The 25,393-nt window shown below is 35.7% G+C and overlaps 1 protein-coding gene across 12 annotated transcripts in view; it reads left to right on the top strand.

Annotated features, from left to right (window-relative positions):
• KCNT2 (potassium sodium-activated channel subfamily T member 2) overlaps positions 1–25,393 on the top strand; it is a 361,485-nt gene that overhangs the window by 304,726 nt on the left and 31,366 nt on the right. For 9 of the 12 annotated variants that reach the window (XR_005784134.1, XR_005784135.1, XM_040453583.1 and 6 more), the window contains 3 exons: positions 3,645–3,728; positions 4,618–4,746; positions 12,765–12,785. Coding sequence is in view for 10 of the 12 variants with exons in the window: in XM_040453583.1 (XP_040309517.1) it covers positions 3,645–3,728; positions 4,618–4,746; positions 12,765–12,785 (234 nt within the window). In the remaining 2 variants the exon portion in view is untranslated. The remainder of the gene's footprint in view (positions 1–3,644; positions 3,729–4,617; positions 4,747–12,764; positions 12,786–25,393) is intronic. The other 3 variants (XM_040453585.1, XM_040453586.1, XM_040453588.1) reach the window with 1 other exon arrangement.

Here is a 25,393-nt window from a genome sequence, read left to right on the forward strand (position 1 = left end):
GTCATTTGATCATAGCTAAGATATTTAGAGATGTTATTTTGCACCAATATATTTTAATCTTTCTTTAAGGCTACCAGAAACTGAACAGCAGTAATATTTCATATTCTCTGACTCAAGTAATCAGACAATTTATAAATGTTTCTATTAAGAGAAAAAAGGTGTTCATGGAGCTTTAAATTACTTGATAGCTTTAATCTCAAATTACGTATTCAAACATTTTGTTGTGCTATTTTCTTTTTGATTATGTATTTTATGTACCCTCTTCTGCAATGCTTGACTGAATAAACTAATCTGAAGATAGTTAGAGCTGGCCTTCGGGCTAATTATGCCCCTGAATATGCCTCTAGCAATGTCACAAACCATCTGCTTATGCCAGATGAGTCCAGGAACAAATGCAACAGAGGAGAATAAACACTCCTGTTCACCCTGAAGTTTCCAGACACATTATCTGGGCACTCCAAGAGGGGGACCTCCACCCCCACACACCATTCCCACACATATACTTCTGATCTCTTAAGGGATTGAAGAGCAATCCTGAAACTGAAGATTTTATGTCACTAGCAGTCAAATGGTGGATGTCATTATGCACCAATGTTTTTCAGATTTCTTAGCCCTGGTATCTTATGTTTCAATAAAATCTCACTAGAAAGGCTAATATATGGGGTAAATAGAAGGGAAACTGTTCTGTAGAAGTGGAAAGCAGTGGTTATTTCTTTCTCTTCATTATACCTTATTTTTTTGTTGTTGTTATAAATACAAATGTAGGAAGTTGGTGTTTTCTGAAGCTAGCGCCGAAAGCGTGAACTAGAACAATAATTTTCAAAGTAGTAACTGTCTATTTAGCTTTGCCTGACATCAGACAAGATATGTTATGTTTCATTTTTCAGATAGGTAAAGAGTAGTCATTTATGGGTTAAAAAAGATATTAGAAATTATAAGTAAATTTCTAAAATTATATAACAAGCATGCGTGTATTCTTAAGATATATGCTAAATGCCATCTAATTTTTTTGGTTAATGATTTGAACCCATCCTCTTGAGGATAAATGTTTATATTATGTATTTAAGAACTATTATTAATGACTAGAATTGTACAGTGATTTACTATTAATGTAATTCTATTCTAGACATAATATCATTTGCTTCCTCAAAGAAAACTCTGATATAGGCAGTGCTATCAGTCACAATAGAGGAGACACAAGGGCTCAGAAAGATAAATTATCCCATGGTTAGTGTGAACCCGCATCTTCAGATCATGCACATCTCATTTGATTACTCACAACCTCATCCCTGGTAAATGAGTCCATATTTGTATAGTGTTTGAGTTTCTTGTGGTACTTTTTTTTTTTTTAACTTACCAGAAGGTTGTTTTTCTTTATTAATATCTTCTCAGTCATCCTTTTTCTTCTTCTCACTTGAAACACAGATCACTTGTACATTTTTAATAGTTTTCTTAATTTTTCTCTTTGTGGACCTGGAAAACAAATGATTCAAAAATAAGTACTAATGGGGCTCCTGGGTGGCTCAGTCTGTTAAGCGTCCAACTCTTGGTCTCAACTCAGGTCTTGATCTCAGCATCATGAGTTCCAGCCTCATGTTGGGCTCTGTGCTGTGTGTGAAGACTACTTAAAAAAATAAGTATTATCTGTGGAGGAGTCAGGGAGGGGTGGGGGAAAAAAGTATTATCGAAAATAAAATTAAATAGATACTAAAGGAAACTGAAAAATATTCTTCTGTGATTGAATTATATGAGATTGAATGCATGGATTTTGTGATATCAGGTGGGACTGTCCCTGTCTTTTTGGCTCATTCGTACCTCTTGTCTTTGACCTGATGACGTTACAGGACAAATGATCTCTGGATAAGGAATACTTCAGTGACAAACACAGTGAACAAATTAGCTGTATTACCACATCTGACTCAAAAATAATTTATAACGGGTGCTCCTGGGTGGCTCAGTCGGTTGAGTGTCCGACTTCATTCGGCTCAGGTCATGATCTCGCGGTTTGTGAGTTCGAGCCCCGTGTCAGGCTGTGTGCTGACAGCTCAGAGCCTGGAGCCTGCTTCGGATTCTGTGTCTCCCTGTCTCTCTGCCCCTTCCATGCTCATGCTCTGTCTCTCTCTGTCTCTCAATAATAAATAAACATTAAAAAAATAATTTATAATGGTCATTTGCCAAATCCTCAGTTTACTTTCTTTTCCATGAGCGCTTTCAATTTTTCACATTGGAAAATAGTTTTAAGTAGTTGAGAATGTATTTATTTTATTTTTTTAAAATATAATTTATTGTTGGGACGCCTGGATGGCTCAGTCGGTTGGGCATCCGACTTCAGCTCAGGTCATGATCTCACAGTCTGTGAGTTCGAGCCCCACATTGGGTTCTGTGCTGACAGCTCGGAGCCTGGAGCCTGCTGCAGATTCTGTGTCTCCCTCTCTCTCTGCCCCTCCCCTGCTCATGCTCAGTCTCTCTCTGTCTCAAAAATAAATAAAAACATTAAAAAAATTTTTAAATATAATTTATTGTCAAATTGGTTTCCATACAACACCCAGTGCTCATCCCAACAAGTGCCCTCCTCCATGCCCATCACCCACTTTCCCCTCTCGCCCACCCCCTCATCAACCCTCAGTTTGTTCTTGAGAATGTGTTTTAAAAGTCCTCTTTAGCACACACACTGAGTTACGAGTGAAGTTGGACAGTGCTTGTCACCACTGCTCTTGATAACTACAAGAAGACTAACACACCTTAAAACCAAACTGCCATTTCTTTGGCCTGAGATAAGGGAATGGATGTGTTTCCTTATGTGCTTGTTTAAGTGGGAGGGTTTAGTTTTCTGATGCTTGCTGTTGGTAAAAAGTACTGGACAAAGTAGTCTAGTAAATGTATTTAAAAGGTATTATACCTTTAAAAAAAGTCTTTGCTAGGCAAAATAACTAGATAATTATTTAATCTTTTCATTTTTTTAACACTTGAAGATCAAATTCAAAACAGTCATTTTATATAGTTTATGAAATAATTACATGGCATGGTGAAAATGTACTAGTATTGGTTGAAAGTTTTTCTTTTCACTCAGAGCTAAGAATAAATTGAAGAAGTTGGAAGCATTGTTAACTTAATGCTCTGTTGAGTAGTATTCTAGCAACATATCAAAATATATGCTACCACATCAAATAGTTTGATGATGATATTTAATGCTAAAATATTAATCATTAATAATTAGACTTACTGAAATATTAGAAATTTATTCTATTAGCAAGGAGCTTAGTCCCAAAGAAACCCTTTAGAATATCCCCTTGCAAATTTTAGTTTTCAAGGTTTTTTTTTTTAATATTCTCTATTTTTTTTAACTCATAGTTTTTTGGTATTAAAAATCTAAAAACACTTTTATCATGACTGATAGCATACATAAAGTTTAAGCATATCAGGATACTCTATAAAACAATCATTCCCCATATTTCCTTATGGACATCTTAACTGTACCTGTGTATTTAAGACACTGACAGGATAGATTTTTATTTCCTTTTTTGTGGGGGCTTAATGATGTGTTATGGGAAGTAACCTTTTACTGGTTAATGGTAAGATGTTCTCACTGAGCTATTCTGTACATTTCATACACATAATAAATACATATTTTGTTTATATTGCAGTCATTTGTAAAGGATTATATGATTTCTATCACCAGACTTCTGTTGGGATTGGATACTACACCAGGATCAGGGTTTCTTTGCTCTGTAAGTTAATATTCGCTGGAATAGAAGATTGTTCTAAGAGATGTTTCTGAAATCCATCTGTGGTATAGTTTGGCTAACTCATATATGTCACTTTTTTCCTCTAATATGTGCTAAAAGAATATCATCATAGTTTTTTTTTAATTCTTAAAAAATTTTTGGGGAAACATTAAGTTAATAATCATGAAAATATCAATTCTATACAAAATTCAGAACCAGTGTCTTTTTTTTCTAGCTGGCATTTGAGACAGTTTCTGACATGACGTTTAACCCCTTAGTTTTAAAAATGAGTACACTATATTCAAGCGTATTCAGTGAAGTGACTGGCCAACTATTAAGATTTTTGATAAGTGAAGAATGACTAGTACTTAATTATGCCTTCTGTCTGGGAGCCCCGTACTCATCCTGCTACACCTTTTTCTCATTATGAGAGTTATTAGGACTTTGGATGGACAGTTTCTTTTTGTGCTGGAGTGTGTTTTGCACTTGTAGCATCTGTAACATTGGTAGACCCTGCCTGCTAAACTTTAGTAGCAGCCTGTAATCATTGCAACATTCACAAAGTCTACACGTTTTGTAACATCTCCCGGTGAACTAACAGTGACTAGTGTCTACCGATATTGAACTGATACAATGTGACTACTGTCTACTCTATTGAACTAATATAATGTCCTGCTGCCACAAATTGAGTGATTGGTCTTCTGAAGTTTGAGGAACCCCAGGGATAAGCTGAAGTGAAATGCTATGACTAAGTTCAATACATGGATAAGCACTTATGAATGTCACTTTGAGATTTCAAAGTTTTAATGAATTCTACGTTTAAAAAGTGAAAAACAACCACTGTATTTTTATTTTTTTAATGTAATTTGTAAATGATTCGTATATCTTATAGATGAAAATCACTGAGGATGACCTATGGATCAGAACTTATGCCAGACTTTACCAGAAGTTGTGCTCTTCTACTGGAGATGTTCCCATTGGAATCTACAGGACTGAGTCCCAGAAACTTACTACATCTGAGGTTTGGAAATACCAAAATATTCCATTTTAATGATTAACCTGATTAAATATAGCCATTTCTAATTTTGGAAATGGATTTCTAAAAAAAATATGTCACAGAAAGTGACAAAGAATGCTTTCTGGACATATAGTGTCATCTCAGAGGCAAAAACTTAAATATTTGTAAGTAAACTATGTCAGAATTTCACAAAACATTGTTGGCTAAGGGGCTATTCTAGAGTTTATGAACTTTGGGTTCTGAATGCCTTTTGTAGATCTAAGATTTTGCATGTCTAGATTGTCAGGTAGCAAATTAATTTTAAGTAACCTTCTGACACATAAGAGAGCTTCTCAGGGCAAGCAATCTAGCTTTCTAATATACTGCTCATTTCATATACACACATTTGGAAGGAAGTAAATTGAAGTTAGTAAGCATTGAAACTCACATTTTTCAAACTCTAGATTAAAGACTACTCTGAAGCCAAGATAAAACCCTCCAGGAGTAGTACCAGACCTTCCCAGAGGAAAGCTCAGTCATTTTAAAAGCAAAATAGAATCTGTTAATATAGAACAAAATTTCTGATGGCCTCATACAGCTGAATACATATTCACACTGATCTGGCCCCATAATGTTGTTCTAAATAATTTTTAAATCCTTGGCGAAACATGCACTTAAAAAATTTTTTTTTTAATGTTTATTCTTGAGACAGAGACAGAGTGTGAACAGGGGAGGGGCAGAGAGAGAGGGAGACACAGATTCTGAAACAGGCTCCAGGCTCTGAGCTGTCAGCACAGAGCCCTGACGTGGGGCTCGAACCCACCAACTGTGAGATCATGACCTGAGCCAAAGTCAGACGCTTAACCAACTGAGCCACCCAGGCTCCCCATAACATGCACTTTTTAAATTATGTTCTCTTATGAAATAAAAATTTTGGATAAATGTACTATTCTACCAATATTTATAAAATTACTTAATATAAATATTTTGAAATATTTTTTCTTGAAATATTCTTGAAATATTTTTCTTCTCAAATACCTTAAAGGTATTTAAAATTTTGGTTAGCCATATTTATTTCTGGTCCTATGCAAAATTAACTCAACTGTGAGGCTCAGATCAGTTATATGCATTTTAGTAATCCATGCAGCCATTTTACCAGTTTGTGTTAAAATAAGTGAATCCATATATATATACATACATATATATATATATATATATATATATATATATGAAGAGCTTTATGAGTAAAAGAGTAGATTTTTGTTTATTTGATAAAATTTGTGGTTTGACATTTAAAAAAGTAATATTGAGGGCAGCAGGAAATAGTTCAGTTTTTCTGAGGTGTTTTCTGGCACTTTCACTGTAGATCAGGAGTGCTAGAAGGAACTTTATTGCCATCTCTGCTATTTGTAAGATAGTTTAGCCAGATAATCCTAAAATTTTAAGAATACTGGATCCAAAAAATTATTATTTGATTAAAAACCTTTAATAGAAGACAAGGGCTTTCACACCTAAGCAATTAACCATTTCTTTTTTGAACTTGGTAAATATAAAGGAAATTTACATTCAACAGAGAATTATCATGCTCTTATCTTACATATAGGCTTTGTCAATTTGAATGTAGTAAATTCTGCCCTTGATCAAGTTCATATTCAGATCATTTGATATTATTAAGGGACTTTGTTTTATTCTGTTTACATTATATGTAGGGAAGGGATAATAGAGTATTTGTATTGCCATGAAGCAGCATTTAACACTACATTTTGGTCAATTCTTCCCATCACAAAAAAGATCACTTTATTAAAATGTTTATAAATCCCCAAAGCTCTAGCTTATATGGAAAACATATATTCTTGGGGAAATAAAAGGAAACTGAGTTAAATAAAGATGATACCCGTTGTCTTCCTTTATTGAATTCAACTCATCTTTTGGAACATATATTTTTGCCTGTTGTATAAAAATTGAAGCAACTTAAACAATTTAAGATAAAAATAAAGCCATCAAGATTTTTTGACAACAAAATATATTAATAGAGGCCGAGAAATGAATGTTATTCTACATCTAAAATGAACTTAGTGCCACAGTTGAGCCAGAATTCTACTTTTACCAAGTAAGGCAAAAATAGAACTGTTGAATTATATAGTAATTATAGTCTGATTCATGAAAAGATAAAAATTAATCTTGAGAAAGATTGGTTATTAAAAGAACACATATAATATAAGCTTTCTTATTTAAAAGGTTTTAGATAACATGAAGAAGAGTATCTATCTTCAATCATAGTTTTGTAAGATGCAAAGTGCCACTAAAGTGCATATCTTTTAAATTAATCTTTTATTTATTTTTAAAGGGGCATCAATTAAATAACTCAGTAAAGACATTGGATTTTGTGTGAAGAGGGAAACTTTTTTTCCTGACCATACAAAAACAAAGAATAAGACCTTAGCATCTCTGATGAGATGAAAGAGTGACTCATACATTCCACCATCTTTCTCAAATACCAGATGGTTCAAGAAAAGTCACGTTAGAATTCAAATGATTTACCTTTGCCTCAAATACGCGGTTGTCTTACTTTAACTGAAGAAAGACACCAGATTTCAGGAGGTAGAAACTTCATTTAATAATTAGAATTGAAGAGTCTAACGTATTCTTTTCGGATAGCTGTCAGATCCCCATTCCCCTTGACAGTTCAGATAGCCATATTACTGTCCCTCACTCCACACTGACAAAGATTGAAGATTGTTTCAATGGAGAGATGACACAGATACTGTGGACTGGGAGACACTAGGCATAGTTGAGAGCAGTGATACATACTAAATTCAGGGAGCTTAGTGCAAGGTACATTTTGTATAGTGTACCCATCAGCAGTAGGTTAGAAGAGTCTTCCCTAGGGAATCTGACCAAGCCAAGTGAACAGCCTAAAGATGTAGACATGGGATATTCAATAATCCAGTGATCACCATGAAACTCAATAAAAAATGTTTCACTAGGAGCTTTCAATAAATGTTATCAGTCCCCTACTCTTAAATACGAGAAGACAACTAAAAATTCCATATGTCAAGAAATAGAATGAAACTCAAAGGCACCAAAATAAACAAACATGAAGAAAAAAATTATGTAGGAAGGATAGATCATTGAAGAAGAAGACAATTTCAAAGCACAAAATGAAGACTTGCATTCCTTAGTATTTACCTAAGACAAATGAAAATACATCCATGCAAAGATTTGCCATTTGCATACGAATGTTCTTAGAAGCGTTGTTCATAATAGCCAAAATTTGGAAACAACCTAAATGTCCATCAACTAGTAAACAGATAAACAAAATGTATATCCATACAACAGAATACTATTTACCAATAAAAAGAAACTACTTATATGTACTGTTACTTTGATGAATTCAAAAATATTATGATAGGGATACCTGGGTGGCTCAGTCAGTTAAGCATCTGAATCTTGATTTCAGCTCAGGTCATGATGTCATAGTTGGTGGGTTTGAGCCCCATGTCGGGCTCTGTGCTGATAGCTCAGAGCCCAGAGTCTGCCTCAGATTCTGTGTCTCCCTCTCTCTCTGCCCCCTGCCCCCGCTCACTTGCTCTGTCTGTCTCTCTCTCTCTCTCTCTCAAAAGTAAATAAACATTAAAATAAATAAATGTTTAAAAAATATGTTAAGGCAGACACAAAAAACCACATATAGTATGATTTCATGTTTATGAAATGTCATAAAAAGTGAATGTATGCAGACAGGAAGCCGATTAATAATTGCCTAAAACAGGGTGAGGTGGAGGAAATGGGGAACCAGTTAATGAACATGATGGGGTTTATTGGGGTATTGAAAATATCCTGAAACTCACTTATGGTGATGGTTTTACAACTCGGTAAATTTACTAAAATATCTGAATTTTACATTTGAAAATTATCTATGTCAAATATATATTATTAGTAAAGTTATATATTGAAAAGTGATCATTAATATTAGAAAGATAAGATATTGCAAGGATGAAAGATGAACAGGAAACTAAATTTTTAAAAGAATATTTAGGAAAGAAGAAAACCTTGGGAACTGAAAATGTAATACCAGAGGTAAAAAAGTTCATATCATAAAGTTGAAGAGATCACCAGGAAACTAGAACAAATTTCAAAAATGGAAACAGTAAAGAAAAGATAAAATTAGAGGACTAGTCCAGGAGGTCTAAGATCTGAATGATAAGACTTCCATACAGAGGAGATGCGGGAAAATTGAAGTAATATCAGTGTAATAACTTAAGAATAATCCCAGAATAGAAGTGTGTTAATTTTCAAATCGGAAGGGTCACCAAGTGCCCACTATAATGAATTAAAATGAATTCATATCAAGACTCAGCAGCATAAAATTTCAGAATATTAAAGGAAAGAAGATTCAGGAGGAGAGCAAGGGGTAGGTCACATGCAAACTATACTTGGGATTTTCCAACAGCAACTCCGTAAGCCAAAAGACAATGGAACAATGCCTTCAAGATGTTGAGGGAATGTTTCCAACTAGTTCTAGTTCCAATTCTGAACTAGAATTCTATATTCAGCCAAACCTTTCAGACTTGTGTAAAGGTAGGATAAATCATATTTTAGCATTGTCTTCAAAAACATTCTTCCCATGGCTGCTTTCTAAGGAAACTACTCCCACCAAAAGAAATGAATGCACTGAGAAAGGAATCATGGTATGGAAGAAACCAGACATTTTGTAGAATCCAGGCAACAAATATGAGGCTAAGGAAATCCCTCCCCAGGATTGCACTGAAAAGACCACTAGGCATAAGAGCAACCTGGAGTGGGTCAGAAGGTTTCAGAGAGATTTCTTCAGGAAGATGAAATCTACAGAATACCTTATATATCTCAATATCTTACAGAAAGATTAGACAATTGCCAAAGACCTTAGGATATATTAAGTACATACATAATTAAGCAGTTAATAAACATAAGATAGTTATTAACTATAGGAATACAGTATTACTACTGACAAAAAAAATTATGCAGGAAATCAATAGTAATCACATTTCCTGTATAGCTCATCTGTAAATTGCATTTAGTCATAGTATGCCCTCAATTTTGATCTGACCAAAATTATATTTGAACAATTTTGAAATGATGGGAGATGGCAAAGGTACTCAAATAAGTGGAAAAGATTAATTCCTCTTCCTTCAGAGTATGAAGTGAATAGATGAAAGCAGAAGCTGAAAAAAAAATTATCAGGCATGCTATATAGAAACAGAGATAAAAAGTACATATCCAGCTAACAGACAAAAGCAGATGAACTCTAAGGAAATAAAAGTGATGATAGTGGAAGCTTCTATTTTTCAAAACAAATCATAACATTTTCTGATGAAACTATGTATTTATAACTAATAAAAACAACTGATAGATTTATAGTCATATATAGTCATATAAGACCCAATCATTTATTATTTTTCAGATTATACTATCAAGTGTTAAGTTCTGTCCTATCCTGTGGATAATTTTTTATTAAATGCCGACATTTCATATCAGAATGTAGTAGGGATAAACACAAGTAAAAACTAGGCCTTGCTACCTTGTTATTTCATGAAGTTAAAAAAAGTACAAGTTAAAGTTGTATTTAACTTTACATGGGATTTCATGCCAACTCATTTTCTAGTCTGTCTTTAGTATCTTCTTATATTCAATGTAGAGAAAAAAAGTTATTTTGCTTTGTCTGTGGGAGTAGGGGAAATACTACTCTAGCAGACATCTTTGAGAAGATAAATGATGATGAAGAATATTTATCATTAAAATTGTAACATGTACAAAAGACCTGGAATACAGTATGCTTTTTGGTGAGCTGTATACTGGTGGAAGGAGAATTCATACAAACACAGAGAATACAGCATAGGTTCATACAGTGAGTCAAGAAATCAGTCCATGGAAAGTAGGGTACAGCTGGATCTGCCCCCTTTTAGCTGGTGATATATCACCATGCCAGACTTCTACACCGTCTATATGTGTCTATTTAAGGGAATCTTTATAAACATCAGAATCTCCTGGTTCAAAAAACACAGGATACACAAGGACTCATGCTGCTCTTGCTGACAAAGAGGAACTACATTTCTGTCCACAATCCTTTATCCACAATTCCGAAATCCAAAATATCTCACTTGAATTGTGAGATTTTTTTTTTTTTAAATTTTTTTTCAACGTTTATTTATTTTTGGGACAGAGAGAGACAGAGCATGAACGGGGGAGGGGCAGAGAGAGAGGGAGACACAGAATCGGAAACAGGCTCCAGGCTCCGAGCCATCAGCCCAGAGCCCGACGTGGGGCTCGAACTCACGGACCGTGAGATCGTGACCTGGCTGAAGTCGGACGCTTAACCGACTGTGCCACCCAGGCGCCCCTTGAATTGTGAGATTTTAATGTTATTATTCCACTTAAAGTTAATATTCTTTTTTTTTTCATGTTTATTTATTTTGAGAGAAAGCATGTGTGCACGAGCTGGGGAGGGGCAGAGAGAGAGGGAGAGAGAAAATCCCAAGCAGGCTCCATGCTGTCAGCACAGAGCCCAAGGCAGGACTCGATTCGAGGAACTGTGAGATCATGACTTGAGCCAAAATCAAGGCTTAACCAACTGAGCCACCCAGGCACCCTTAAAGTGAATATTCGTACTTTTCATTGCAGAAATATTACTATTTTTTATCATGAAATGTTACCCAAGACCCACTAGGGACATTTCCTACCATACAGTATATAGTACAGTACCATTTTCCAAAGTCTGTTAAGTTCTTAATTAGTAGACATATTTGTTCTTATGGTGGTTTGGTAAGAAAATGTGAAACTGCATTTACCTCGTTTTCCAGTGTATTGAAAGTCCCATTTGTTTGAAGTATATTGTAACCACTGAGAATTGTACTAGAAATTAGAAAAAGATCATTTTAAAGCACATTAAAGTACCAGTATCTCTTCGGTGTGCACAATAAATTAGTGGAATATGTTACTCTGATTGTTGGTCACCTTCACAGTTAGGAAATCCTGTAACTTTAAAGCATGTGATTTAATGGAATAGTTAATCATTGACTGTCCCATCTATCAGTCATTAACTCTTGACTATTAAGGTGAAATGTAGTATTTTTAAATGTACAAAATCACATTAATAAAATTATTTTAATAAGGATTAAGATAGAATAGTTTTGAAATTCTAGCTGCCCATTCTGCCATTATTCACTCAAGCAATGTTTTTATTTTCTTGGGCCATGTGTTAAGAATCCTGAGATCAACAGTTTTATTAAGGAGGCTGTAATTAAATGTTCATTATGCATTGTTTAGATTTGTGACAACGGTTAGAAAGCTAGACGATTTGTCAGACTTGAGTAATGTTATATCAAAGAATATAAATGAAAATTTTGCTTCCACTCATTGAAAAGTGAATAGAATGTTATTCTTTAGAACTGAAGAATAAGATAGCATGACTTTTATATCCCCTAATTACTTAAGGGTTATATGGTGACTGGACAGATCAAGTTTTAGACTTCACAGCCAATATGAAAACTCAGAATATTTCTCAAAATGAATTAAATTTATGCATTGGAGAAAAACAATCTTATTACAACATCTAAATTTGGAAGTATTAAATTTTAGAAAACAATTTTATATGAGATGCAAATTTTAAAACAGTACAGATATTAATGCCAACAATGATTATTGAATGCCAATAAGCATATCAGATATTCTCTCATGAACTTTATAAGCTTCTGTCAGTTGTTTTATTTTCTCTACTTGTACCACTTTTTCTTTTGATCAAACATTAGAGAGACAGTTTTACCAAACAAACAAACAAAAAATAATCGAATAAGAAGTTTCTGGGAAGCTTTTAAAATAATAATCTATTCTTTATCTAATTTTATTCAGAAGCCCCGTGTTAGACAATGAATCACATAATTGTAATGTGAGTGCTAAGTGGGGACTTGTCATATTTTGTCTTTGTTGCTGATCGTTTCATGTATGTATTGTTTAGTCATTGTTTAAACTGTATTTTGTATGTTTCTTTTTTCCTTCCTTTGTGTCAGTCTCGAGAAATAGCATCACAAGTAAGTATTTTGTCTCCCTTTCTTCAACCAGTTTGTGAATTCAGAGCTGTTAAAAGGAAAGAATATTAATGATTGAATTCAATATTTCAGATATTAAAATAAAACAAATTGATTAAGCTGAGGTGTTATAAATGCTCTATTTTCAAGTTAGTGTGTCTGTATTTCCCTAATAAGATTGTGAGATCATTTTACCTGTTTGTCTTCAAACAATGTTTATGTATTAATCCACTCATATGTTTTACTGTGTGATGTCATTACCTACTCATCACTTAGTGGCTGTGGATTGTCTGTCTGTCCTTGAGTGAGGGGCCCACCTTCAATGCAAGCAGCTGGGACTGAAAATGTGATATGAAACATACCTTTTTGTACACTTCCTGTGTAGGCTGGTCCCCCTAGAAGGGGTTATAGGAACAATAGGACCTGGGATGGCTTTCTCTAGCATACTTTTTAATGTTGAATTTATTCTTTAATAGTTTTAATTTATTGTCATGAAGAAACCATCAGTTTAGTGTTTGATAACAGTGATCAGTGCTAATAATTGATTTATTACAATGAAAACAAAGTTCTTATTATTATGTATGTATACATGCACTTATATGGCTGATAACCTTGATATTATCTTCCTGTGATTTGTATTTTTAATTTTATTTTCCACTTTCTTCGTATAAACTATGATAAACAATTGTCATTATGGCCTTAGCACCTAACACACACTCCCAAACATTAACATAATTAATGTAACTATTACAAATCTAAGCATTTTCAACTTTAAAAATTGCATTTTGAATGTGAAAGCAGTGGTAGAATTCAGCCCATTAAGTGTAAAACTTGTGTGCCAAAGTTGCCATCTGAGACTACACGTCTGTTTTTCAGCTTGTTGAATTTTGGAGAAAAGTTCTGTATTATATTATCCAAATTTTTGGTGTAATGACTATTGTCTTACCTATGTCATACATTTGAATCTATATAATAAATGCAAATTCTGTTCACTAAATTATTTTAAACATCTTAAATTATTTATTTAAGGTTTTAAAAGTTGCAGCTATTATATTTTTCAGTATTCTTATTTTGTTTTATTGTATATTAAATCTTTTAGAATTTACTAAGTAATCACCAAGGAAACTTCACTTTGGGGTGCATGAATGATGTTTTAGAGGACTGCTTTCCAACCTATTTCACATGATGGTCCACACTGAAAATATAGTGTTTATTTGGCATGAAGACGCTCAGGGGTTTCAGCTACCATGACTGCCTGCAGGTTGAGCAAATTAAGATCAAATTTTAGATCAATGTAGAACATATCCCTGGCACAAAATGATTTTGGGGAACATGTTTTAGAGTTTTATTGTTGCTTTTTTAGAATGTTTTTTTTTTTTTTTTTTAATAATGTTTTTTCAACATTTTATTTTTGGGACAGAGAGAGACAGAGCATGAACGGGGGAGGGTCAGAGAGAGAGGGAGACACAGAATCGGAAACAGGCTCCAGGCTCTGAGCTGTCAGCCCAGAGCCCGACGCGGGGCTCGAACTCACGGACCGCGAGATCGTGACCTGGCTGAAGTCGGACGCTTAACCGACTGCGCCACCCAGGCGCCCCTAGAATGTTTTATAACACTTTGAGTTCAAGTGAGATCAAACATATATTTCTAAAGTTTTAAATTATACCAATATCTGACCCGACCAGCTGCACAAATGAAATTTCAAGTGCAGTGAATTGGCATCCAGTATTTAATAAAATATTTGGTAATATGTCACAAGCCAAGTTGTTTCACCTTGCTTTTCCTCAAGGGATTCTCAGGTATAAGTCCAGATGTGGTAGAAACACAGTGGTAGAAACACTTGCTAGGGTTTCCTCTGTGTCCCAGGAAAAACAAAATTTTCATTTGGTCAAAAACTTTATAGTTTTATGTTTGGAAATGGACTGAATCTTTCAGATGTAGGTTTTGGCTATGTTGCAGTTCTACATATTGATTCAGATGTTCTGCATTTGTATTCAGGTGGTACACATCACCATCACCTCTTTTCTCCAACTTACCACTTGGGTGCTAAAGGCAAAAGTTTGGCACATTGCTGAATCATGGCAGCCAATTGCAAGTTACCCATGGAAGTTTTTTCTTTCTCATAGATATTATTCTAGGTCTAAACATCTTTCAGTCAGCTCCCTGTGTAAGCAAAGTGTGTTCCCTTTCATTTACTGGAGGGTTTGAGTCTTCCAATATAAGTATCGTTCTTGCAATACTTTTTATGAAGGAAAAACCTCTAATTGTACTGTGGCTATGAAGACATTTATCTTTGTAATTCTGATTGTTTCTACAACAATTTTCACCTTTTCGAGCTCTAATTTTTGTTTTTAGGTTTTTTTTCTCTCCCCATCAACTCTCTCCCTTTACCTTTGAATATATATGGGTTTCCCAAATTCTCAAGAAAAATTTCCCCTTTTATTCTTTTTTTTTCTTATCTCATTCTTGCTGTTAAAATCTAAGAAAAGCTCATATGGCTGTTTATTCCTTATCAATGTCTTCCACAGTTTCTCCCCACTGCTGTATTTATTCTCTTCTTGAATCACTAAAAGTCTTTAGCCAAAATCATGGACATTTTAAACTAGTTTTAATTTATTTAGACATCATATAACCTTTATCAGGGTTCATTGTCTTCTACATCTTAAAATTCTTTACCCTCAGTTTTTATATTATGAATTACTTTCTTTATGTGTTTTCCCTGTTTTTATTGGTTCATTTCTTAAACTTCCCTCCCTCTTTCTATTGTTCAATTTCTGCCTATAACAGCTCATTTGAGATGCTGCCAATGTGATCTCCCATCTGAAGACTTGTCCTTAACCCGTTGTCCGTGGGATTGGCTCTGGAGCTCAAGACTCCCAAGTAGCTGCAGCAATCTAGGACTTCTAGGACTGGTCTTCATCTTTAACTTCCAGAAAGTACTCCATTAACCACCTGAGTTTAGGCTAAAGTTCATTGCAAGTAGTCTCACCTGAAGGCTTAATCTTGATCCCTGCCCAGTGCTAAGCACTTTATTATTTTATTTAATCCTCACTATAAGCCAATATGGCAGACAATATTATTCTCATATTTTTTAAGTTTATTTATTTACTTTGAAAGAGAGACAGAGAGAGCAAGTTGGGGAGGGACAGAAGGAGAGGGAAAGTCCCAAGCAGGCTCCACACTGTCAGCACAGAGCCTGATGCGGAGCTCGAACTCACAAACCATGAGTCATTACCTGAGCCAAACCAAGCGTCGATGCTAAACCGACTGAGCCACCCAGGTGCTCCAACATTATTCGCGTTTTTAAAGCAGAGATATAGAGAAGTTAACTTGACTAAGGTCAAAAGCCCTGGAAATAGCAGACCTGGTTTTAGAATTTATCACTGACACCAGAGCCTCTTTTAATCACCAAGTCTCACTGTAGCAGCCTCTACCGGTTTCTGAACTACCTCTCTCTTTTCCACCATCTGCTCTGAGGTCCTCAGATGCGTTGTTTAAGAACCAACATGGGAACTGACACTGGAACCATAAGCAGGCATTTACTAAATGTATGTTTTATAGTCTTTTGGTCTTTTTCTACACTTGATCTTGCAACAGTCGTTGTGTCTTACGGTTTCAATTATTACCTCTATGTTGATGGATGGCAGATTTGTGTTTTCCATCCTTGTAATTCATAAAAATGAAGACAAACCTATTTTCTGCCAGATCCTGTTCACTTTGTTATCTACTAGGAGGTAAAAATATTTATTGAGCACCACTAGGCACCAGATGCACCCATCAAGATGATCGGAACGTGTCAGTAAACATACAAGGAAGATTTCTCGGAAAGCTAACATGAAAACTTCATGTCTTTTCTTGAATTTAATTACTTCTTGGTGGATTTACAATATCTAAATTCTCTTCCCTTCAATATCTTGCATAGAACAGATTAATGATCATATTCCTTACTTTACTCACATGATGCATGATGCATATAGTGGATATTTGATGCCTACTATATCAAATCAAATTTCTTATTGCTGGATTTTACACTACTTTATATTCTAGCCATTCTTTATTGATAATCTTTCTGTCCCTGTGTCTGGTACAGATCATTTATTCAGTTACTCTGCCTGACCAAATGAGAAATGAACTTGGTATCAGATGATCTGGGTTTAAATGTTGGCTTCTCCCTTTACTAGCTGTGTGTAAAATGGTCTCTTCTCAACACATAGCAAAGTGAAGACTAAGTAGGGAGCATATGATTATCACTTCACAAATTAGAATAAAGGGCAGTGGTGTGTTAATTATTCATAGCTAATGGCGAACGATTCTGGAGCAGAGTACATAGATCTTATTTCATCAGTTTTCACTGCTGCACCATTTTGAGTGGATGACATTCCTTAGAAAGCATTTGTATCAACACACTTAAATTTATAAAATAATATAATAGTAAGTATTCTTGTGATTTGGATAAATACTTTATAATGTTAGTCAAACATGTATATATTCACTATATACCTCAAATGCATTCTAATTACACACACACACACACACACACACACGCACACACACGCACACACACATACACACACACCGTGAGTCTAAGCTCATCTGTAATTTTGTTTCACATTTTCTCTTACAGAAAATATACTCTTAGATCTTTTTTCTTACCTTATTTTACAATTATTTTAAAATATTTTCTGGCTTTTATTCTTATCTTGTGCATTTCCACCGCCAGGAAAGCATTTCTTACTTGCATTATGTCCTTACTCTAACTTAATAAGAATCTCATTGAAACACTTATTAGCAGGAAGCTGTTTAAGTGAATCCAATCTGTTTGATTTAATTTAACTACATAGTCATGACTTTCTGTCCACTTAACATCTTAAACTGCATGGAGATCATGCTTTCACTCTGCACTGCCATTAGAAGTAAATTAGGCCTTTAGTTACAGCTTTCTGTTGAATGGCCACTAGAGTCTACAAAATCAGAACCAGATGGAAAATTATAAGATTGATCTAGGTCTGCATAATGGAGTGGTGTTCTGTAAGCAACAGTATACTTGGATCAATAATACTGTTTTGTGTAGATTCTTTACATGGGAATGTGAATATTTATATCTGTGAAGTCTTATATCATTGTATCTATTCTTTTTTTTATTTTTATTTTTTTAGAGGGGGAGGTGAGTGAGAGGGAGAGGGAGAAGGAATCTTTAGCAGGCTCCACACTCATTGCAGAGCCCAACATGGTTCAATCCCGTGACCCTGAGATCATGACCTTAGCTGAAATCAAGAGTCAGATGCTCCATTCAGTCACCGAGGCACCCCCATTATGCCTGCAATTTATTAAGACATTAAATATATCACAGAAATTTTCTTTCCACAGGCTCATTTATCCATAACTACCATATGTTTTAGGCCGGTGGTTCTCAAATGATAGAAAGAGAAAGGGGGAGAGAGAAACAGTGTTTAAAATGGTGGAATTGGCCCATTAGAATCACTGTAATGGTTTTTCATGAATTTATATGCTTAAGTCCTTTTATTCTGGACTGTAAAATGCTGGAGGTGATAGAATGATATCCTCCCTAACTTGCCCTACAATGGGTAGGATCTGCCCCCACGCACATATACTCACTGTTGAAACCATTGTTTTAGGCTGTGTATTCCTGTAATTCTGGAAAGTGGTAAGAGAAAATTGAACTGTGAAGAAGACAGAGCTGGCAATGAAAATATGATTCTAATAATGTAAGCCATTGGAATGCCTTTATGAGGATGTTAAACCCATGTGCTTATTCAGTGCTCTTCTATTTGTTGATTGCAAGTCAGTTTATTCAGATGTATAAGCTATTAATTACACACACACACACATAAGTGTGTATAATACATTAAAACCTAATAGGGGCGCCTGGGTGGCTCAGTTGGTTAAGCTTCCGACTTCGGCTCAGGTCATGATCTCACGGTCCGTGAGTTCGAGCCCCGCGTCAGGCTCTGTGCTGACAGCTCAGAGCCTGGAGCCTGTTTCCGATTCTGTGTCTCCCTCTCTCTCTGCCCCTCCCCTGTTCATGCTCTGTCTCTCTCTGTCTCAAAAATAAATAAACGTTAAAAAAAATTTAAAACCTAATCATAGAAACCCCAAAAGGGTGTTTTATGTAGAAAGCAAGTACACTCTTATGTTTATTTGTTTCTAGACATAAAATGGATGAATTGGTCAAAGAAAACCACTCTTTAGTTTCCTTATAAACCAATATTTAATGATGATGAAATCAATCTAAATTTGGGCCAGACCTTCATTCTGGCCTAGTGGACACACATCAACATGTGGCACACAACAGTTAAAGTTAAATAACAATTAGAAGACTGAAGGGGTGTCTTGAGACCTACAAAAAAAGTACTTGTGAAATATATGGTAATAGCAATTCTGATGCTGATAATATCACTTTCTCTTTAAAAGGACAAAAAACGTAAGCATTACTTGGAGAAGAAATGCTATACCTTCAGAGAAGACAAAAACATTCCACTACTACACAGTGAAAAAAAGTGGACATCATCTGACTTCAAAAGAAAAACAATGAGAAAATAGTGTAAAATAGTGTTAGTGGCATTGGTTAGTGACATTTTCATGGAAACATGACATAATAAAGGCATTTTCATTAAACATTTAAAATATATTTCTGAACACTACAACTTAAAAGAGTTATGCATACTTTAGAGAAATATTAACCTTTAAATATTGCTGTTTAGCAATTTCTTTTCTCAGGATCACCATTAACTTCTATAACATACTTGTATGAATAAAAGGTGCATAACTTTTATTTAAAAATCTCCCATCTTGGGTAGTGCTATGGTCCTAAATAAGCTAATGACCTTTTATTATGTCTTTTCCTCTTCCTCAGTGCCTCTATAACAATAGCTATTATTTGTGACATATATAGTAGAGGGCAAAAAGCTGTAGTAAGAACTATTTGATAATATTCATCACCCATTCTATTCCATAAAAAATGCTTCATTCCTGGCTTCCTGAATAGTCAATTTTTCTATACATTCTCATATTCTTAATTTCTTATTTCTCATCCATTTCATATTCCTCAACTGAGGATTCTGAGATATAAAAGTTAAAACGAGGGCATTATCTCTAAACCACATCTTTTTTTTTTTTTTTTTTTTTACCCTTTTTTAGGTTTTTTTTTTTTGGGGGGGGGGTGGAGAGGCAGAGAGAGAGGGAAAGAGAGAATCCCATGCAGGCTCCAAGCTATCAGCACAGAGCCCGATGCTGAGCTCAAACTCATGAATCATGAGATCATGACCTGATCTGAAATCAAGTCAATGCTAAACTGACTGAGCCACCCAGCCCCTGTGCCCCAACACCTATCTTTTCATTATTAAAATTTCCAACTTATATTAGTTAATCATAAACAGAAGCTTGGGAGGACTCTACAGATACAGCATAAAACTGCCCAGCATAAAACTGTTGATAATAGATGGCAACACAACTCAAAAATTTTGCTGAGCAGCAGGAAGTGAAATCAGTTAATAAGCCTCAGCAAAAGAAGATCCTCAGTGGCAGTGGCCATTGCCTGCATACCTTGCTTGCTGTGCCAAATATTGAGATCAACCCTCATAGACAGGAGGGACACCTTCACCAAAATCTGGTAAAAGTGTTGAGATTGACGATTCCACATGTGCACCAAGAGGGTAGGGTAAAGGGCCATAAGTCACTGTATTGGTCTGAGTCTTCCAGAGAAACAGAACGAACAGGATATATATCTATATATCTATATCTATATCTATATCTATATCTATATCTATCTATATCTATATCTATATCATCTATATTTAGATATCATATATATATATGAGAGAGAAAGAGAGAGAGAGAGGTAGATGTGTGTGTGTGTGTGTTATTATAAGGAATTGGCTTATGCAATTATGGGGAGCAAGAAGTCCCAGGATCTTCAGTTGGTAAGCTGGAGACCCAGGAGAGCTCCTGGTGGAACTCTAGTCTGAGTCTGAAGGCCTGAGAGTCAGGAGAGCTGAGATGGAAGCTGCATTCAAGGGCTGAAGACTGGTGTTCAAAGTTGAAGCAGTTAAGTAGAATAGCCTTTTGTTCTATCAGATCTTCAGTTGATTAAATGAGGCCCACCCACATTGGGGAGTAATACCTGCTTTTCTCAGTCTACCAATTCAGATGTTAGTCTCATTCAGAAACACCCTTACAGACACACCCAGAGTAACGTTTGGCCAGATGTTTGGGCACCCTGTGGCTTAGTCATGTTGACACACAAAATTAACCTTCATGAGTTCACTCTTTGTCAATTAGGCACCTTATACATCTGTTCAAAACATGCTTAATCTCCAAAGACAATAACAAGGTCCTAATTCCTTTTAACATGTTAACATAACTATTTTGCGTACAAATAAAAACACACTAAGTCCTTCACCAAAGGGGAGCTAAAGTCCTTGAGTGATGTTTCCTTGTCTCCCTGATGTCTGTAACTTAAATAGTATGCTGTAAAATTAACAATACTTAAATAGTATGATATAAAGCCTATACATTTTACGTTACATGATAAATAAGAGAGGGAAGAAAACAAAAATATTTCTTAACACACATGCACACAGTCAAATAAACTTATAACAAAATAAGGGAGAGATATGCATGACAATTGCATTCCTTATTTCTGTTAACTATTCACTTGGTCATAGCTGGTACTTCCTTCCACTCCCTTTTGTATTCTATATTCCTGTTGCCTTCAGCCAGCACCTGTCTGGTGAGGTGACTCAAATCTTCATTCCTGTCTAGTGGCCTGGGCCATTAGTAGTTCTATCTGGATTGGATTTTTGCAGTTTTCCATTGACCTAACCCACAGAGTATAATAATACTAAGAGAGCCCTAAAGGAGCTTGCTCCTTTGTTCGCAAAGAAGAGTAGCCATTCGCAGAGGATGGCAGGGTTTTGCTCCCAACAGCATCCCTATCTGCGAGCAACACTGCACGCACCATTGGTTTTACTAGATCCTAGAGCCCAAGCGGCAGAGCACTTGCATAGCAGCCTGGACCTCTTACAGAGCCTTTTTTTTTTTTGGTCTGGGATACTAAAAATTGGCAGGTTTTGGGGTCACTCAGTAAATGGGCCAGAGTTAACACACCCAGATGAGGAATATGTTGCCTCTAATGTCCAAAAAAGCCCACTAGGTATTGTGCTTCTTTTTTGGCCCCCTTGAAATGTCACTGAAGTAAGAGCTCCCTGTATTTTTGCCAGATACGTCTTCCACCTTCTGACATACAGATGTCTTATCAGTAAGTTTTGGGTAGTTGCTGCTTCCTGCTTACTAGGTCCAATCAGCATAATGTCATCAATGTAACTGGCACGATATCTGTGGAAGGGAAAGGTTGTTAAGGTCCCTACAAACTAAATTATGGCATAGAGCTGGAGAGTTGATATACCAGTGAGGTAGAACGGTGAAGATGTCCTTGGCAGCCGAGAGCAAAATGCTCCTGGTGTTTCTTATTGATGGAGATGGATAAAAAGACATTTACCAGATCAATAGCTACATACTAGGTACAGGGGATGTGTTAATTTGTTCAAGCAATGAAACCACATTTGGTGTAGCAGCTGCAGTTGGAGTTACTACCTAGTTAAATTTAGGATAATCCACTGTCAGTCTCCAAGCTCCATTTGTCTTCTGCACTTGCCCAATAGGTGAGTTGAGTGGGGTTATGATGGGAATCACTGCAACTGCATATTTCAAGTCCTTGATGGTGGCGCTGATTTCTGCAGTCCATCTAGGAATTTGGTATTGCTTTTGGTTTAATATTTTCTTCCACTAGTCTAGTGGCTTCTGCTTGCCCTTTCCCATCATAGTAGGTCAGTATGGTCAGGGAGCCAATGTGGGGCTGGAATTGGAAAAATATCATTAGGATGGGTTCTGGGACCTACTGAGTCCACTGTGTGACAGACCTGAGCTATTGGTCACATGACAACCATAAGCTCCTACCCTGACTGGTGGACCAAAGTGATGTTTTGAGTGTCCTGGAATTAGAATCATTTCAGAGCCAGTCTCCAGTAGTCTTTTTTTTTTTTTTTAATTTTTTTTTCAACGTTTATTTATTTTTGGGACAGAGAGAGACAGAGCATGAACGGGGGAGGGGCAGAGAGAGAGGGAGACACAGAATCGGAAACAGGCTCCAGGCTCTGAGCCATCAGCCCAGAGCCTGACGCGGGGCTCGAACTCACGGTCCGTGAGATCGTGACCTGGCTGAAGTCGGACGCTTAACCGACTGCGCCACCCAGGCGCCCCGCCAGTAGTCTTTTTAAAAGGTCTGATTGTTTCCTTTTCTTCAGTGTACAATCACCCTGGTAAAGGTTGTATGTCTCTTTGGGGAAGGCTGGGTAAAAGATTAATGGTGTAAGTTTTTGGTACTATGCCAGATCCTTCCACAAAGGGAACAAGCTTCTTCTCCTTTGAAGCGTTCTAGTTGTGTAAACCGACTCAATTCTGGGGATTATTTGAAAGTCTGTGACACTCTATTTTTATGATTCAGGTTAGATTTTTGTTCACTTGACCTAGATGTTTGATGCTTATGCAGATCAGGTAAGAGTTTAGTGGTTTTTCCCACCTATTTTACCTGTAGGAACACCAGCGCCATGGGTCTGTGCAAGTCAGACTATTCTGATTGCTGCTTTGACTCTGTTGTCCATTATAACCATGCTTACCTTGGGCAGTTGATTGCTACCACTTGGCCCATGCCTCCTTGGCATCCAGCTACTCCCATTGCTTTCAGGTTTCCCAACTGAGTGACTGCAATTATCAGACTATGGTCTGGCCCAGGGAGAAGAGTGATCTTGGAACTCTTCAAGGGTACTGAGGCTCTGCTCACAAATATATTTCTCACAATTGCGGTAAAAGGAATGCCTTCTAGACCCTCTCACTGTGGGTGAATATGTTTTAAGTGAAAAATCTACTCTTACATTCCAATCTTCTCACAACTTTAAATCCCTTGCTTTACATTAAACCAGATTAGATTCCTCATGTCCAACTTGCTTACTGTGGGTCACCTTTTGGTACATGTTTCAGCCAATCAACCAGATAAACTGTTAGAACCCTTTCTAACTCCCCAAGCTGAAACTTTCAATGCAGAATCTCTATTTAATGAGTCCATAACAATAAATACTGCCTGATCCAACTTTATGTTTCTTCTACCATTGTCCCACACACGTTGCCCAGATTTTGGTCTATATAAATTAGAGAACCCAAGTAGTTCTTTTCGAGTATAACTTCCTAAACATGTGATGAAAAATAAAGTAGCTAATATATATGCCATCCATCTATCATGTACATCTTTAGGAATCACTTTACTAGGACACCTGATATAATAATACAGCCAATTAAAATAAGAACAACATTCCCTTCTCAGTTTGTTCTTAGTAGCTCAGATGAATGTAAATTCTATGGAAGACAGCCACCATGTTGTTAGCAATTACATAACAATAATATTTAAGATCTTAAAGAATAAAAAAGTATGATTTTCTGGGTCTAAAAGCACTAGGAAGGCTGTTAGGTAATTGAAACCCCTGTACACTGATTGTTTCTGAATGACAGTTTTAAAGGCCCAGGGGAAAAAATTAACCACAATGTGAGAAATAATATCAAGATGATAAATTAGCTAGATTTCAAAATTCCACAGAGACCAATGAAAGGAAAGATTTAATTAAACACACATTCATGTACACACACACACATGAAATATTGCCAAGGATGTGTGAATATGCAACTTAATGTATAAATTTAGAACAAACAATAAAAAAGGAAAGTGAATTCATAAGTATAAGAGTAACTGACTAGGATTGATTTTCTTTTAGGGACAATAACAGAAAGATAGGTACTAGATATGGGGTGGGGGAGATGGAAAGAGAAAGAGGAGAAAAAAAAGAGAAGAGAGAGAGAGAGAGATATTCTGTTCAACAGTGCTAGAAAGCTAGGACAAGTCTGTGGATTATTTAGCACTGTCTCTAAATAGACAACCTGGGATTTTTTTTCACTTGGACATAAAATTAAATTTTGACTTCGAAGTTATCAGATTGGAATGGTGAGTTACTAGAGGTTCTACGTGCTATGGGTAAACTTTATATTCACAGACTAATAGATGAAATAGAACATGGAGACGAAATAGCTGATTTTTAGATACGGAAAATGAAGTCAAGAGATTGAAATTAGTTTTGCTATTCCACCAGGTGATTAACTTTTAAAAAGAAGCTATCATTTGAACCTTAGTTCTTGAGTAATTATTTGACTTTAGAATTTATATTAGGGAATTACTACAGAATTCTCTTGTTTTTGCATCGAAAATTGTGAAAATTGTCACTATTTTTCAAGAAGCTCGGTTCATTTGTTCGAAGTCATGAGGTATTAGCCTGGTAGGACTGAAAATACAATGTAGTATTGGATTCCAAAGTCAGCATATTTTAGACTATAATGTTGTTGATTGTCTACTTATCTCTGTGATTCTGAAAATATGCTGAAAATACATCTAAATACAATGTAACTAGTTATTTTCTATCTTTTCTTAGATCACAGACTAAAGGAATTGGTTAATTTGAACCTTTATAGAAAGTGGGGAAACATCTTTTTGT

The sequence above is a fragment of the Herpailurus yagouaroundi genome, unplaced genomic scaffold (assembly GCF_014898765.1).
Source record: "Herpailurus yagouaroundi ecotype Mexico unplaced genomic scaffold, PumYag 209, whole genome shotgun sequence".
Taxonomy (NCBI): Eukaryota; Metazoa; Chordata; class Mammalia; order Carnivora; family Felidae; genus Herpailurus; species Herpailurus yagouaroundi.